Below are 13,383 nucleotides of genomic sequence, written 5' to 3'. Positions count from 1 at the left end.
AGAAATTACTTATAATATGTAGAAATGCATGACTCCTATGTAGAGCTCCAAGTGTTTTAGTATAAATTTGGTTGCAGTTCGAAGTATTCCAGTTTCAATTCAGACAGATCCCACTGTCTTTTTCTGTCCCCTAAAACGTACTTTAAGTATCATCAGGCAATTTAAATGTCTTTGCCTGCTGAGCTATCTGGATCAGGAAAAAGAATGCTATAAACCACATTGTGATGGTTGTAATTTTTTGCTCAGTGTTTATTATGAATTTAATTTCATTAAAGCACTTTATAGTGCTTTCCACCCTGAAAATTACTTGTGATATCATAACCTGGATTTCAAATGACCAAGTAATGGAATGCACATTTTCCCTCTGTCTTCATGCCCTTCCCACGTATTACCATAAACCAAATCAAAATAACAAATTATAATCTAACTGTCTTTAATTTCTGAGATAAAAATAAAATACTAAAAGCTGTGCTGTATGTGTAACATACAGTATTTAGTAACTCTAAGGGTGTTTGTGAGCATGGGGCAGTCCTTGCTGATCCTGTGACTTCCTTGAAGGTGGCAGGGCTGTTTCCAAAGCATTTTGAGCAGAAGTGCCAGAAGCCCAAAGAGCAGCACGTGCTGAGGGCACCATGTAGGTTTGCTTAATGCATTTCAAGTATTTTGTCAGTGGCTTTCTGTGAGCAACTGCAGAGGTGTCATTTTTTCTGCTTTAGGCTCATTCTAGATTGTCAAGAAGCTGTGTGGAAGGACTTGTGTTTACTCTATGACCATTGTTAAATTTCATGATTCCAATAGATGTCTGCCAGCTTCTCCTTTCAAGTCTGTGTAGTTGCACCCAAAGGTAGTAAGTAGGTGTAAACAATAAAGTGTTTATCTCTGCTTCCATCTATTTTCATCTATCTCAGGAGTAAGTAAAAAAAAAAAAAAAAAAAAGAGAGAACAGTAAGAAATTACAAAAATTTCTTAACAAAAAGGAGTGAAGCACATGGGAAATTATTTTTCTTTCTTTTCTTTTTCAGATGACATGTTTGACCTCCCATTCCCAGATGACATGGACAATGACATTAGAATTCTAATAACAGGGAATCTTCACTCTTCACCAAATTCCTCCCCAGTTCCCTCCCCTGGATCACCATCTGGCATTGGAGTGGGATCTCACTTCCAGCATAGTAGGGTAAGGCTATAGCACTTCAGGGCATATGCTACTTAAAATTCAAATCCTCCAAAATCCTTTTTTTTTCCCCCCCTGTAGTTTCTCAAACATAATTAGGTCAATAGCAAGCAGAGATTAACATTAACATTGAAGGTGCTGGTTAAAGACTCTTCTACAAGAGTCTCTGCCTTGACTATTTATGTCTCTACAGTTAATTCTTAGTGCACAAGGTAATTGAGGGAGAGGAGAGAAGCTTCATTTTTGTGTGACAGTGCCATACCTAATGACCATGCAGAAATGCCAAGTGACAAGTCTTTGAGAGAAAGGGAGATAGGACAGCTCTGCTCACAGGAATTTCTGGGGGAGCCAGAAAGTGTGAGTGTTCTCCTAGTGACAAAACCAAGCCCACAGAAACTCCGCAGGTGCTGAATGTTCATGCAAATGGTGTTATCTTAGGAAAAGTCAGCACAGTGTTTAGTAGTTATTTTTGTTTGAAGTGGCTTTTCTAGAGCTGGTTCCACCACCAGTGATTACTTAAAAATTATTTCTGGTAATTCAAGGTGTTTTTTGTTTTTTTTTTTAATCTGCTTTAGCATAATTTGGATCATCTTTGATGGAACTCTTGTACATTTAATTGTGTGAAGACTTATCTGTACTGTTAGAAAGGTTTCTATCACAAGTATGTAGCAGGTTGACATTTAATTATTTCCTGTGGAGAACTCTTACTCTAGAAATAGTAACATAATACTACTTTACTAAACAATGCAGTGTTTCATTGAGGGAATGTGCTAACTTTTATACAAGAAACAGGTAACACCATGTATTTAGAAGTTCTGGTTTAGTGGTCTGTAATAATTTAAGTAACTGGATCTGTGGCTGTGACTGGTGGCTTCAAACAGTATTACCAAGAGCAACTATGAATTTGGTATGAAAAATGCAGGAGAAATACCTAGAAGAAAGCAGTGCTAAATGGAAGTTGTCTGAAGAAAAGAGTTCTTACTCTCTGAAAATGAACTAAATGGTGTTAGTTCTACTACCTGGAAGGAAAAAATCCTGCCTCTGTTTTCCTTGTAACCTCTGCCAAAATGCTTCGGTGGTCAGGTTAATACAGTCTGTGGGTGAAAAATGACTTCAGCATCAGCCACAAAAATGCCAGCACTGTATTTCTTGATCTTGGTGCACAATCACCCCACCTTAACACTCCAGCACTTTTCAAAGGCTGAATAATTGCACATTACTGTCACTTGGTTATTTCAGACTGGTATGTGGGCAAATTAAGAGTTTAAAATTCTATTTCTAAACCCTCCAGCCATAAATCACAACTCATCACTCTTTACAATTTCTCTCTCATAGAGTTCAACAAGCTCTGTTCTGTACAGCTTTTAGAAATGCCTTTAAAAAACTTACTCTCCATGGAACTTCCTCTGAGTGGCTTAGGAACAGCACTGAAAGGTTAATGACCAAAGAGCTTAGAGACCTGGACAAGCCATTTCTAGATGAACCTGTCATAGTAATTCAGCTTAACCATTAACAAGGGCCTAGTAATTGATGTGTAATTTTTGGTTTTAAAAAAGCAACAGCGTGTGATCATTACCTTGTGGGTCAGGGAAGGTCAAGCCTTCCTCCATGTAACCCATAATTGATTGCTGCAGTTGAGCAGTGTGGGTCTGATTGCTCAGAGCCAGTTCCAAGGCTGCTGTTAGGCTTTCAGAGTGCCCACAGCCAGGTGAGCTGCAGCCTTCTCTAAGCTTTATGGCCTGTTTAACTTCCTTTGATTCCTGATCAAGATATTGCTGTTGGAGAAAGTCCTCTTTGAAGGACTAGCATTGAAGGCTTTGTGATTAAGCCAGTTTCTGTGCAGTGGAATTTTTAATTTTTTTTTTTTTAAATGACTGACTTGAGATGTTTATGGATTAAGTGAACTGGGGTAAATTCAAAACTGAAGTATGTTGCAGGTGTCTTCTGGGTTTCTTGCATATGAAATAAAAGGAAAAAAACTAAAGGTGTTTAAAAAAGAAAAGTACTCTAGAACACAATGGCAGTCACCCTTTCTGAAACCTCTTGAGAGTATCTCTTGTAGGACTGGTAATTTGGTTCATAATATGTAAAGATATGTACACAGACACATGCACAGGATGAAGCAAGCAAGCTTACACCAAGTGTAAGAATTCTTGCTATGCAGAAATAAAATTGCAAGCACATATGCTGACAGGCAGTGACTCAACGTGATGAAATCAGTTTTACAAGTGTGTAACTGATGCAAATTCAAAAGCAGGACAGCTGCACAGCTGTTCAGAACCTCTAAGCCACTCTGTGGCATCAAATCCTACACAAACTCAAGTTCAGGAGGGCAACGTTGCTCATTGGGAATCTAAAGTGAATCTGGAGCATAGGCCTGGAGAACTCAGCTACAGAGCAGGGAAAAAGCCAGGGATGTGACAACTCTAAGATTCATGGATGACTAAAGGGTAGCTCATTAATAACAGGAAAAAAATGGATTAAGGACTGAATAATTAGTAAACAAATTGAATGAGTGGGGTGTAACAATATAAAACAACAAACTTGCCTTTTTGACTCCTTTCAGAGCCAAGGGGAGAGGCTGCTTTCCAGAGAAGCCCCTGAAGAACTGAAGCAGCAACCTCTTGCTCTTGGATACTTCGTGTCAACTGCCAAAGCTGAGAATCTGCCACAGTGGTTCTGGTCATCCTGTCCTCAGGCACAAAACCAGTGTCCCCTCTTCCTGAAGGTCTGTCTTGGTATCCTTTCAGTTGTACTTATGGTATTACAGAGTACTGTCTGTGTTCAGTATTGCTCAGTTCTTTCCTCATGCAAAAAAAGCCATTTTAGGACTGATGTACAGTCAGTACAGCACCTCCACCAGCAAGGTACTGACCTTTGTTCCATCCACTGCACTCTTCATGGACAGATTTCTCTGAAGGCTGATTTTCTTGAAACCAGCTGAATGGAGATCTCAAAAGAATATGAGAAACAAACCACTGTGGTTTTCAAGCTAGAGATGAAATTTTACACAAAACTTAAGTTTTTTGGGAATTAGTAATCTCAATTCTATGTTTCAGTTCCAGCAGTAAAACTCAGTCAGCAGAGCTCCAGGCAATTTTACGTATTCCTTCCATAAGGTTATTGTAGATCTGTAGTAGAGAGAAAGAGCCAGCACCCTTCCCTGCACCACCTCCAGCTCAGCAGAATTGTTTTCTCAGATGTAGGCTGAATTAAGTGTTTAATTTGACTTGGAACATAGAGTTTTGGTTTGGACAATTTTTCATAAAATGAAGGGGCTGAGTTCATGCAGTAACTTGTACACCATTCCGTGAGCAGGGGGTGCTCTCTGCTTTGTGCTGTTCAGAACTGCAATTAGGGAACTTGCATGGTGTGTGAGGCACACAGTTTCAAGTCATCTTTGTCTGATTTGGATTAAGTATTTTTGCTCTAAAGCAATTCCTCTCTAACGTGTGTGTCCTGACTGGAGGAGCAACACTGAGAGGTGTTGCCTCAGCAGGCTCTGTGGTCTGTCAGGCTTGCTCACTTGAAAGGCTGACAGGATTGCTCTGCCCCAGCACATGGCCAATATCAAACCTCTTTCTTACTTCTGTATACACTAATGCACAAGCTTTGCTCCAGAGGGATGAGATAAGTGGAGAAATCCAGCTGAGAGCAGGATAAAGGCAGCACTACCCCACCTGTCTGGTGATGGGTCTCTCTCTGGGAGTATTTGAAGAATGAGATGTTTGCTACTGAAATAACAGAAAGAACCACTCTCACATCCCCTCATCACTTCTTCCCTGACTAAGAACAGAATTTAGCATTCATTTTTTTGAAAGATTCCTAATTCCAGGAAAAAGTCAATTTGTTAAGAATTGTAATCATGGAACTTGGAAAGCACATGGTCATGATGGGTTCAACAGAGAACTGTCAGCTTTCCATGGTGTCCTGGGACAATTCTATTTGTTCAGTGTAAATGTCTGCAAGTACTTGCTACATAGAGTTGATTTGTGCTCTCTTCCCTTCACACAGGCCTCACTGCATCACCACATCTCTGTAGCCCAGACCGATGAGCTTCTACCTGCCAGAAATTCTCAGCGAGTCCCTCACCCCCTTGACTCTAAAACTACATCAGATGTCTTGAGGTAACACCTCTTAGCTTCTGCATTTCCTCCCTGAGGCCATGAGGATACGGATGGAGCTCTGAAATTTCAGAGCTTTCCTTTTCAATCTGTCAAAACTATTCCTTAGCTGTGTAACTCTGTGTCCTGCACATGCCTCAGAGCAGTGGGCAGCTCTGGGTACAGCTCCTGCTCTGCAACCAAAGAGCAGGGCTGGGAGGGTTACTTCATCAGGTTTTGGTACTACTGTACAAAACTGGGGAGAAAACTTAACAGCTTTTTCTTGCCAACAACTTGGTTGCCTCCCCCAAAGACAGTTCTGTTTAACTGGTGATCTTATCTGGACTGTGCCAATCATTATTTTTACTCACCAAAACAAATTGATTATATATGTAGAACAAGTACTCTCCTGGTAACGGTGCCTTAGGAACTGGGATGTAAAGGAGACATTCTTGCTGAATTAGTACAGGGTTGTGTACCATATTGGACAAGGTAACTGTAGACAGAGGACTGTTACCAATCTCCAGAGGTTCCTTACAACCAAAACTACTCTGCTTCCATAGTCTCTGCTGTGCCCTGGGGTAGGCCTACACTCAGCTTGGTTCAAATTCCAGTATATCACAAAGAGAAAGTCAAGCTCACCCCTCTTCCTCCTTTTCAGTGACTTTCCTACTTTCCAACACCACTGATGTTAGAACAGCCAGGCAGTCCTCATGAAGTATCTCTGGGAGAAACTAGCTACTAGCTATTTAGTTCAAATAAATCCCCTAGAAAAACAAGAGGAAAGGAGTAAACAATTCCAGTTTATTTTCTCTGTGTTTCTCTTCTGCAGGTTTGTTTTGGAGCAGTACAATGCACTGTCCTGGCTCACGTGTAACCCTGCCACTCAGGATCGCAGCTCCTGCCTTCCTGTCCACTTTGTGGTGCTCACTCAGTTGTACAATGCCATCATGAATATACTTTAATAGATAGAAAAGCACTTGTTCTTCTGGCTTATTCTCCCCTCAACATGAGAAACGTGCCACAGTCTGCAAAGAACACAATTTTGCTTCTCTTCAGACCAGTCCTGTGCTGTGCTTCTGCTCCTCCAAAAGCACACGTGAATTCTGCAGTGTTCAAAACTAAACCTACCCATCAACATCTCTGGCAGCTTCAGTCCAAAATCTGGGAACATCCAAGAACAGTGAACACAGAGTAACCTCAAGCCAGTGTTAGTCTGATGGCCCCAGTAGCTACTGGTCAGTGTGATTATTTTTTTTAATATTTTATTTTTTTAAGGAAGACTACAGTACCTTTTTGCATTAGGAACTCTGATAAACAACCAAGAGCAGTTTCAACCCTGCAAATAAAAAGACCTTACAGTGACCAGTTTGGGTTGTCCAAAACTTACTTTGTTGTTCGATCATCAAAAACTTGGACCTTGCAGGAGGAGAAACAAACAAACAAAAAGCAAAAACAAAAACCCACACAGTTGTAGTCTCGTATAAATATTGGAGTTTTCTGTCTACCTGGAGTTCTGTCAGAGTGGATTGGGATGAATGCATGCATTTGTTACCTGTCCATGTAGATATGAATGGTCTGGAGATACTTTATTTATTTTTAAGTTTGGGGAGGGGAGGGATTAAATTATAAAGGACCAGGAACAGTAGAATATCTTAAAAATCCAGCTCGGTTCCACTGTAGGGTTATTTATCTACATACCTCTCACTCTTCTGACCTGGAAATCAAAAGTGAAGCTGATTACAATCAAAGTTCTGGTAAGGATAAACTTCTGTTGTCAGGAATTCTCACCTGCATTTAGCCTGGTGTTTAATGAAGGATAACACTACCTAATGGAAGAAGAGTGAGTGAGAGGTAGGGAGGAAAAATACTTTAAAGCCCAGTGTAGGGGCAAATGGAAAGTGGTAAATTAATCTATTGTAGAGCTATGATTGAAATATATTTCCAGTAAATTTAGTGATGCTAGGAAAGTATTTACTGAAACCCAAGTCTCCCTTTAATTCTGGGCAGACTCGTCCATGTACATATCCAAAAATATGGTTTTTGTTTACACTAAATCAGTTACAAATCTGGTGTATTTTTTCTGACTATAGGAATATTATTTCAAAGAAATAATTTTTAAAAATTATATCATTAAATTAGTACTTGAAGTTATACCACTGTGGTGGAAAAGTTACTTTGTTTAGTAAAATGATTGCCATTTTAAAGGTTAATGGCTAATTGAAGTATTTTTATGACTCCTTCATTCCAGGCTTCAAGGGGTTTATATTTAAACTCCATTTTCTAATGTTTGTTGTTGCACTGTGCAGCAGGCATGGACTGCCTTATGTGAGGGGTCGGGCACTTTGATCAGGCTGTGTGACCTAGTTATCTATCTGTGGAGAAGAAAAACCTACAAATTTTAAAGTTCTTCCAAAAGACTTTCATGTTCTGGTTAAAAAAAATGAAATTCTATGGTTTTAAAAAGTATTTTTCTTGAGATAATGTAACATTTAAAACAAATTATATAAAGTAAATAAATAAAAAAAAAAAAAAGAATTGCTTGTGTAATGAGGTGAAGTCAGAGAAGTAGCCTGTAAATGGATTATTTCATTCTCTGCACCAAACCTCCCATGTGGGTATCCTCTTTGCAATGTATAGGTTAAAAAAAAAAAAAAAAAAAAAAAAAAAATCTGATATCAAACCATTTGTATCTAATGTGTACAGTGTAAAATTGACTTTAAAAATATTGCAGTACTATTTTTTCTTAATCAGAAAAGAAAATTCTCAAGGCCTTTTGAAGAGCATAAAAAGATGAAGATTGTAAACTTGTATAAAAAATTTAACTTGGGAAGGAAAAAAATGTAAAGTAGACATTTGTAATCTTTTACCATTTGGGGCTTATTTGTTCCCAGGATTCATCTGAACTTTGAATTATTATTTTGTTTGTTCTTTTTAAATGGGCCGTTTTTATCCAGGGGCGTTTCTTCCCCCAGAAACCTGGTTCTAAGCAAAAATTAAAATTAAAAAGAGGGCAGCAAGGAGTAGTTTTCATCTGGTGTCTTTTATTTAATTTTCTTAAGTTAAGAGAAGCTGGTGACATATTTATACGTTTTTGTGCAAAATAAATGAATGGCAATAGATTTTAAAGAAAAATCTTATGTACTTCAGTGTGAAAAGTTCTGTATAATATTTCCCTTAAATATGCATTATTTTACTTGTGAGTTTTTTACTGAATTAATCTGAAATGTACAAGCCCTGGCTTTCCTACAGAGTGAAGAAAGTTATTTTTTTTTTTTTTTTATTTCTAACTTTGGGAATTCATGCCTAAATCGGAATTATTACAGTTGTTTGAGCTAAAGGGAGAGGGAGGGGGTGGGGAATGTCCAGCATGCTTGTATGTATATTTCAGAACCTTTTTTAAATGTAAAAGCTGTACATTTCTGGGGAGTTCTGAATTTCTTTTTGGTTTTTTTTTTTTTTTTTTTTTTTTGGTTGGTTTTTTTCTCTGAGCATTTTGCAGTGAGCTTCTTTTATATATAGCCGACAATTTGAAAGAAAACAAAAAAAAATGTGAAGTTCATTTTAAATCTACAGTATATCGCTGGTACAATACACTAAAAAAAGACTTTGATAAAAAGAAACAATAATAATAAAGACCTCCATTTTAAATGTCATTCATATATACCTTGTGGATGAGAGCTATATACTTTTACACACTTTTTTAGATGAATAAATTATTGAATTACTGAAACTGTTGGTGGAGTTTTATTATTTTGTGTATTGTCCTTAACTCTCCTGTTTTAGCATTCCTGGTGAAGTTAATTTAAAGGCTGTTTAATACTCATTTATTTGAGAGACAGGCACTGCTGCCTGCCCTGGATGATCCCAGTGCCCACCTGCCTTCTTTGATTTGCTGCATCTTGTTGAAACCAAGGCTGATGAAAATGTGTGCAGGGTCTTTTCTGTAAGGATTGGAATCAGAGCAAACCAGAACAGACATTCAAGTTAAAACTGGCTGTTCTGAGATGAAATTTGGTGCAAATAATGTACATTTAGAGCATCTGAATCTACACTGAAATGCAGAACAAGTTTAAAATTCTGCCACGTGTGGTGGGTGGAAGCATCCTGGGATAATCTGGTGCCACATCAGTAGTTGCCTTACACGAGGAGCTGCAGTCACTGGTCCTTCATCAATGAGGACTGAAATTTGTCTGCATACAGCAGGTAAGTCTTTAACAGGAGAACTCAATGGAATATGAGCTCAGAGCCCTCTCCCCTTCAGCTGCATTCCAGACAGGTTAAATGAAGCAGTCAGCCCCAGGTTATAAAGGAACATGAACCCAGATCTGCTGCTTCAGGGTCCTCAGAGCAGCTGTACAACTCTCCTTGGACAAGCTGAAGGCTCAACTGGACACATCCCTGAGCAGCCTGATCAAATGGTGCCTGCTTTGCTAAGGGACCTCGTTAGACTGCAGGAGATCATCTCAGGCCAAGACATTCTCTATTTAGCAGGTTCATTTCTAAACATGTGCCAAAAAGGAGTAATAAACAGTCTTCAGATAATAGATCACTTCCTGTACTTAAAAGTTGTCAAACCTGTGACCTGCCCAAGTATGTTTTAAATGCCAGATCCCTTGCTTTACTCTTAAAGAAGAAAAAAGATAACTGCAAAGTACAAACTTGCCCCTTCCTTTTCTCCCAGCTGTGATACCCCATCAGGCACAGCCAGCCTGGGCTGCTGTGGGAGCTGTTTTCAGCAGTGGTGGCTGTCAAGATGGGAGTTTCCACAGCTCCAAAGTGCTTTTATCAGTGATCCTCATCACTCACTGTCTTGCACAAACTCCTTTTTCTTTAAGAGATGGAGCCTGCACTTCCATCCAGTCAGCTCCTGCCATGCTCTCAAGAAACTGGAACTCAGTTCAGGTAAGGCTTCCTCAGTAGTTGTTATTCCTAGCCTGCCTTTTATTTTGGGGTGTCTTATTTCTAAATGGAAACTTAGGTATTCACAATATTCTCTTAAAGTTTTACCTTTTTTTGTTATTCTTAAACTGCCAAGCTTGTGTCTTAGTTCACAATTTTTAGTTGTCTTGGACAAGTTTTTACTTTTACACTCCAGTCTTCCATTGTGGGTGCTCTAATAGATGGAATTAGTGCAGAGCATGTTTTAAAATGGAGGTTACTTTGTGGATAATGCATTGGCAGTGAAGACAAACTACCACTGAAATACTCTGTTCCATGAGAACTGTAAGGAAGGATGTAATGAAAACACTAAAGTTTCATCTGATGTGTAATAGTAATGTAGTATTCATGGGTATTATGGGTATGGTACTGCAGGGATGGTCTAAAACAAAGGAAGAAAAAGTTTGTAAAGATTAGGCTGATGTTAAGCTACTTTTCTCTTTCCAACTACCATTCCTGTTTTTTGGTGAAACATCATGGGCACCTGACAACAGTTTAATGTAGAAAGCATCAGAAGTCATGGAAGTAAACATTAGGTTTTATGGTCAGCCTCTCACTATTTGCAGTGGAAACAGAGACAGCCCTGAGATCCCCAAACAGGAAATCTTTGGTCCTAACAACAAGACAGTATTTATAAAAAGACACTGTTTCCACTTCCCCATAGTGAAACTGAACCTTAACACTCTAACTCTTTATGCAGGCAGACCCTGTTTCATCCTTAGCTGGCTGTTCCTCTCCCAAGCACCAAAGCACCACTCCCTAGGGCTTTCCAGAGGAGACTAAAACCTTGATGTTGTGTTACTGAAACCTGAAATGCTCCTCAAAAACCTGAAGCAAAACACCAACATCTGTGCAAGGCCAACTGTGAGTACAGATTGCTCTCAGCTTCCTGAGGAGATCCAGGAGCCCTGCCCAGGTCAGGAGCCAGGCTCCAGTTCAGTACACGTCCCACTCTGGGTTTAGACTGAGTTCTCAACCAATCAGCACTCTTAACTATACTATAAGCATATAGAATACAGCTTTTAAAAGCTGTAAGCATATAACAAATACTCATTTATCTGCTTAGCAAAAAAACAAACAAACAAACAAACAAAAAAACCCCAAACCAAAACAACAACTTTTTTTTGCCTATAAGAACTGCTTATTAAAGCCTAGAGAACAAGAATCAAGGGCAAAACATGCTGGAAATCACTGCTTACTTCTCCTTGCTCCAGAGTTTTGGGGTTTCTTCCCCCAAAGCTCAGGACTGGTTTAATCACAGTAGCATTACTAGACTCCAGCATGGCCCTGAGACACGACAGCAGCTTCTGCTCTTAACACCTTCTCCATTCCCCAAGCCCATGTTTTATTTTTCTGTTGTTTTTTTCACCTCCTGGTGCCCAGCCACCTTCTCCACCTGGATGTCCCAGGAAGGTGGTTTCTGTCCTACCATGCATGAGCCTTGTTCTGCTTGGCAGCTGGCTCATTTTAGGAATACCTTTGTCAGGCAGTGATACTACAGCTGGATCATTTTAAAAGACACAGACCTGCCAGCAGAAAACTGATTCAGCTCACGAGGGAACTGTAGCAAGCCTAAATCCTTCAGAATTATTGAATTATTTTTCCTAACACAGTAAATTACAATGTGTAAAACAGTCAACAGTTAAAATGTTTAAAACAGACTTACCAGCCTGCCACTCTCTTTGTTTTTATTTAAATAGTATGCCATTGACAAAATGTCAAACTGGTATCAGCCTAGGAATAAATTACATTCTGAAACACATTGCTACTACCTTTTTTTTTTTTTTTTTTTTTTGAGAACTTCCTGCCAATAGACTCCAATATCCAGAATCCCAGTTAGAAAAAGGAGCACAAATAACCCTGAACACAAAGTTCCTGGAATTCTGTGCAACATAATCCCACAGAGGAAAAAAAACAAATCCCCAAACAACCTATTTTTTGACCTTTGCAGTTGGGTGAACACTTCAAAAAGCCATTTTTAAGGAAACTGGGTTTTTTGTTCCCTGTGACATGTAACCAGCCCCAGCTGTGATGTGTGCCATGGATCCCATCTATCCCATTCCTGTGCTGGGGTTGTCTCCACATCACCAAGGCACGGTCATGTCTCTGGCTGTCCAGCAGGGGTCACGTTCTGATGGCAAATGAAACCCCGGATTCCTCACGGAACCGGCTTTTAAAAAAACCAAATTAAGCTACACTCATCTACAGAGCCGAACCATTAAAGGTCAACCACGCGAGCAGGTGTGGGTTCATTGGTCAAAGTGCTCCACCCCTACTTGTAATCAGTTTCCGTGGTAATTTCATTAGTGCCTGGGGAAAAGACAAGTAGCAGAGGGGCAGGTGAGGGGGTGAGGTGAACACAGCAGGGACAGGGAGAGGGAGGCTGTTAATCCCGGCGGGGTAATGGCCCATGGAAGTGCCAAAAGGAAGGTGCTGTAAGCAGCTCTGCTAGCTGCTGGGTTAAGCAGAGTTTTAATGGTAAAAGTAATTGCCCTTGCATTTCTTTCCCTATTCAAAGGCTGGGAGAGTGTGGAGAAGGCTTTCTGCTGCACTGCCACTGCTGCCCAGCTGGGCAATGGTCAGGAGCTCTCTCAGAGAGAAGAAACCTGAATGGAACATGGAACAGGCAGCATTCAAACCTGGTCTGAGGGTGACTTTAGACATAAAGAAGAAGTCCAAGTGGAAACCAACACATTCTTCAGAGTAGGCCTGACTCATCAAGACCATGTTGTTCTTTATTGCAGCAGAGCACCAGAGGGAGATGGGACACCTTGCTGCTAGCAGTGACACAGGGGATTTTGCCCCCATCACTGGTTTGTCCTTTTAAGTTGCCATCTTGTTTTTTCACATTGGGCCTTTCTAGCTAGTGAAAAGTTGTTTCTATTTAAAGGGTTCTTTCCTCCTCTAGTGCACTCAAGTGAACACACAGCAGTCTTTCCACAAGTGCATTTTTGCACTGATGTGGCAAAACTTTCCCTCCAGCACTTTCAGTCTCTCTCCATCAGCAGAGAGAACATAGAAAGAAGACAAGGCAAAAGAGAAGGGTGACTAAAAAAGGAAAAAGGTGAATTAAATTGTTACAACAACCAACCTGAGAACACCTTTGTGCAGAAAACTGCCCTATCCTACCCACTATGGAAGCTAGGCTACGTTTTCCCAGAAAAT

General features: G+C 39.8%; 1 protein-coding gene across 1 annotated transcript in view; it reads left to right on the top strand.

Moving 5' to 3' along the window:
- The window catches only part of MED13L (mediator complex subunit 13L), a 177,900-nt gene extending 169,952 nt beyond the window's left edge, over positions 1–7,948 (top strand). Inside the window, exons 28-31 of the mRNA XM_030460813.1 lie at positions 1,023–1,177; positions 3,741–3,902; positions 5,189–5,301; positions 6,110–7,948. Of these exons, the coding sequence (XP_030316673.1) occupies positions 1,023–1,177; positions 3,741–3,902; positions 5,189–5,301; positions 6,110–6,242 (563 nt within the window). The 3' untranslated portion in view covers positions 6,243–7,948. The remainder of the gene's footprint in view (positions 1–1,022; positions 1,178–3,740; positions 3,903–5,188; positions 5,302–6,109) is intronic.
- The last annotated feature ends 5,435 nt before the right edge of the window (positions 7,949–13,383 follow it).

This window comes from Calypte anna, chromosome 15 (genome assembly GCF_003957555.1).
Source record: "Calypte anna isolate BGI_N300 chromosome 15, bCalAnn1_v1.p, whole genome shotgun sequence".
In the NCBI taxonomy this organism is placed as follows: domain Eukaryota; kingdom Metazoa; phylum Chordata; class Aves; order Apodiformes; family Trochilidae; genus Calypte; species Calypte anna.
Note: the sequence above shows the minus strand (reverse complement) of the source record. Positions and strands in the feature narration are given on the sequence as shown.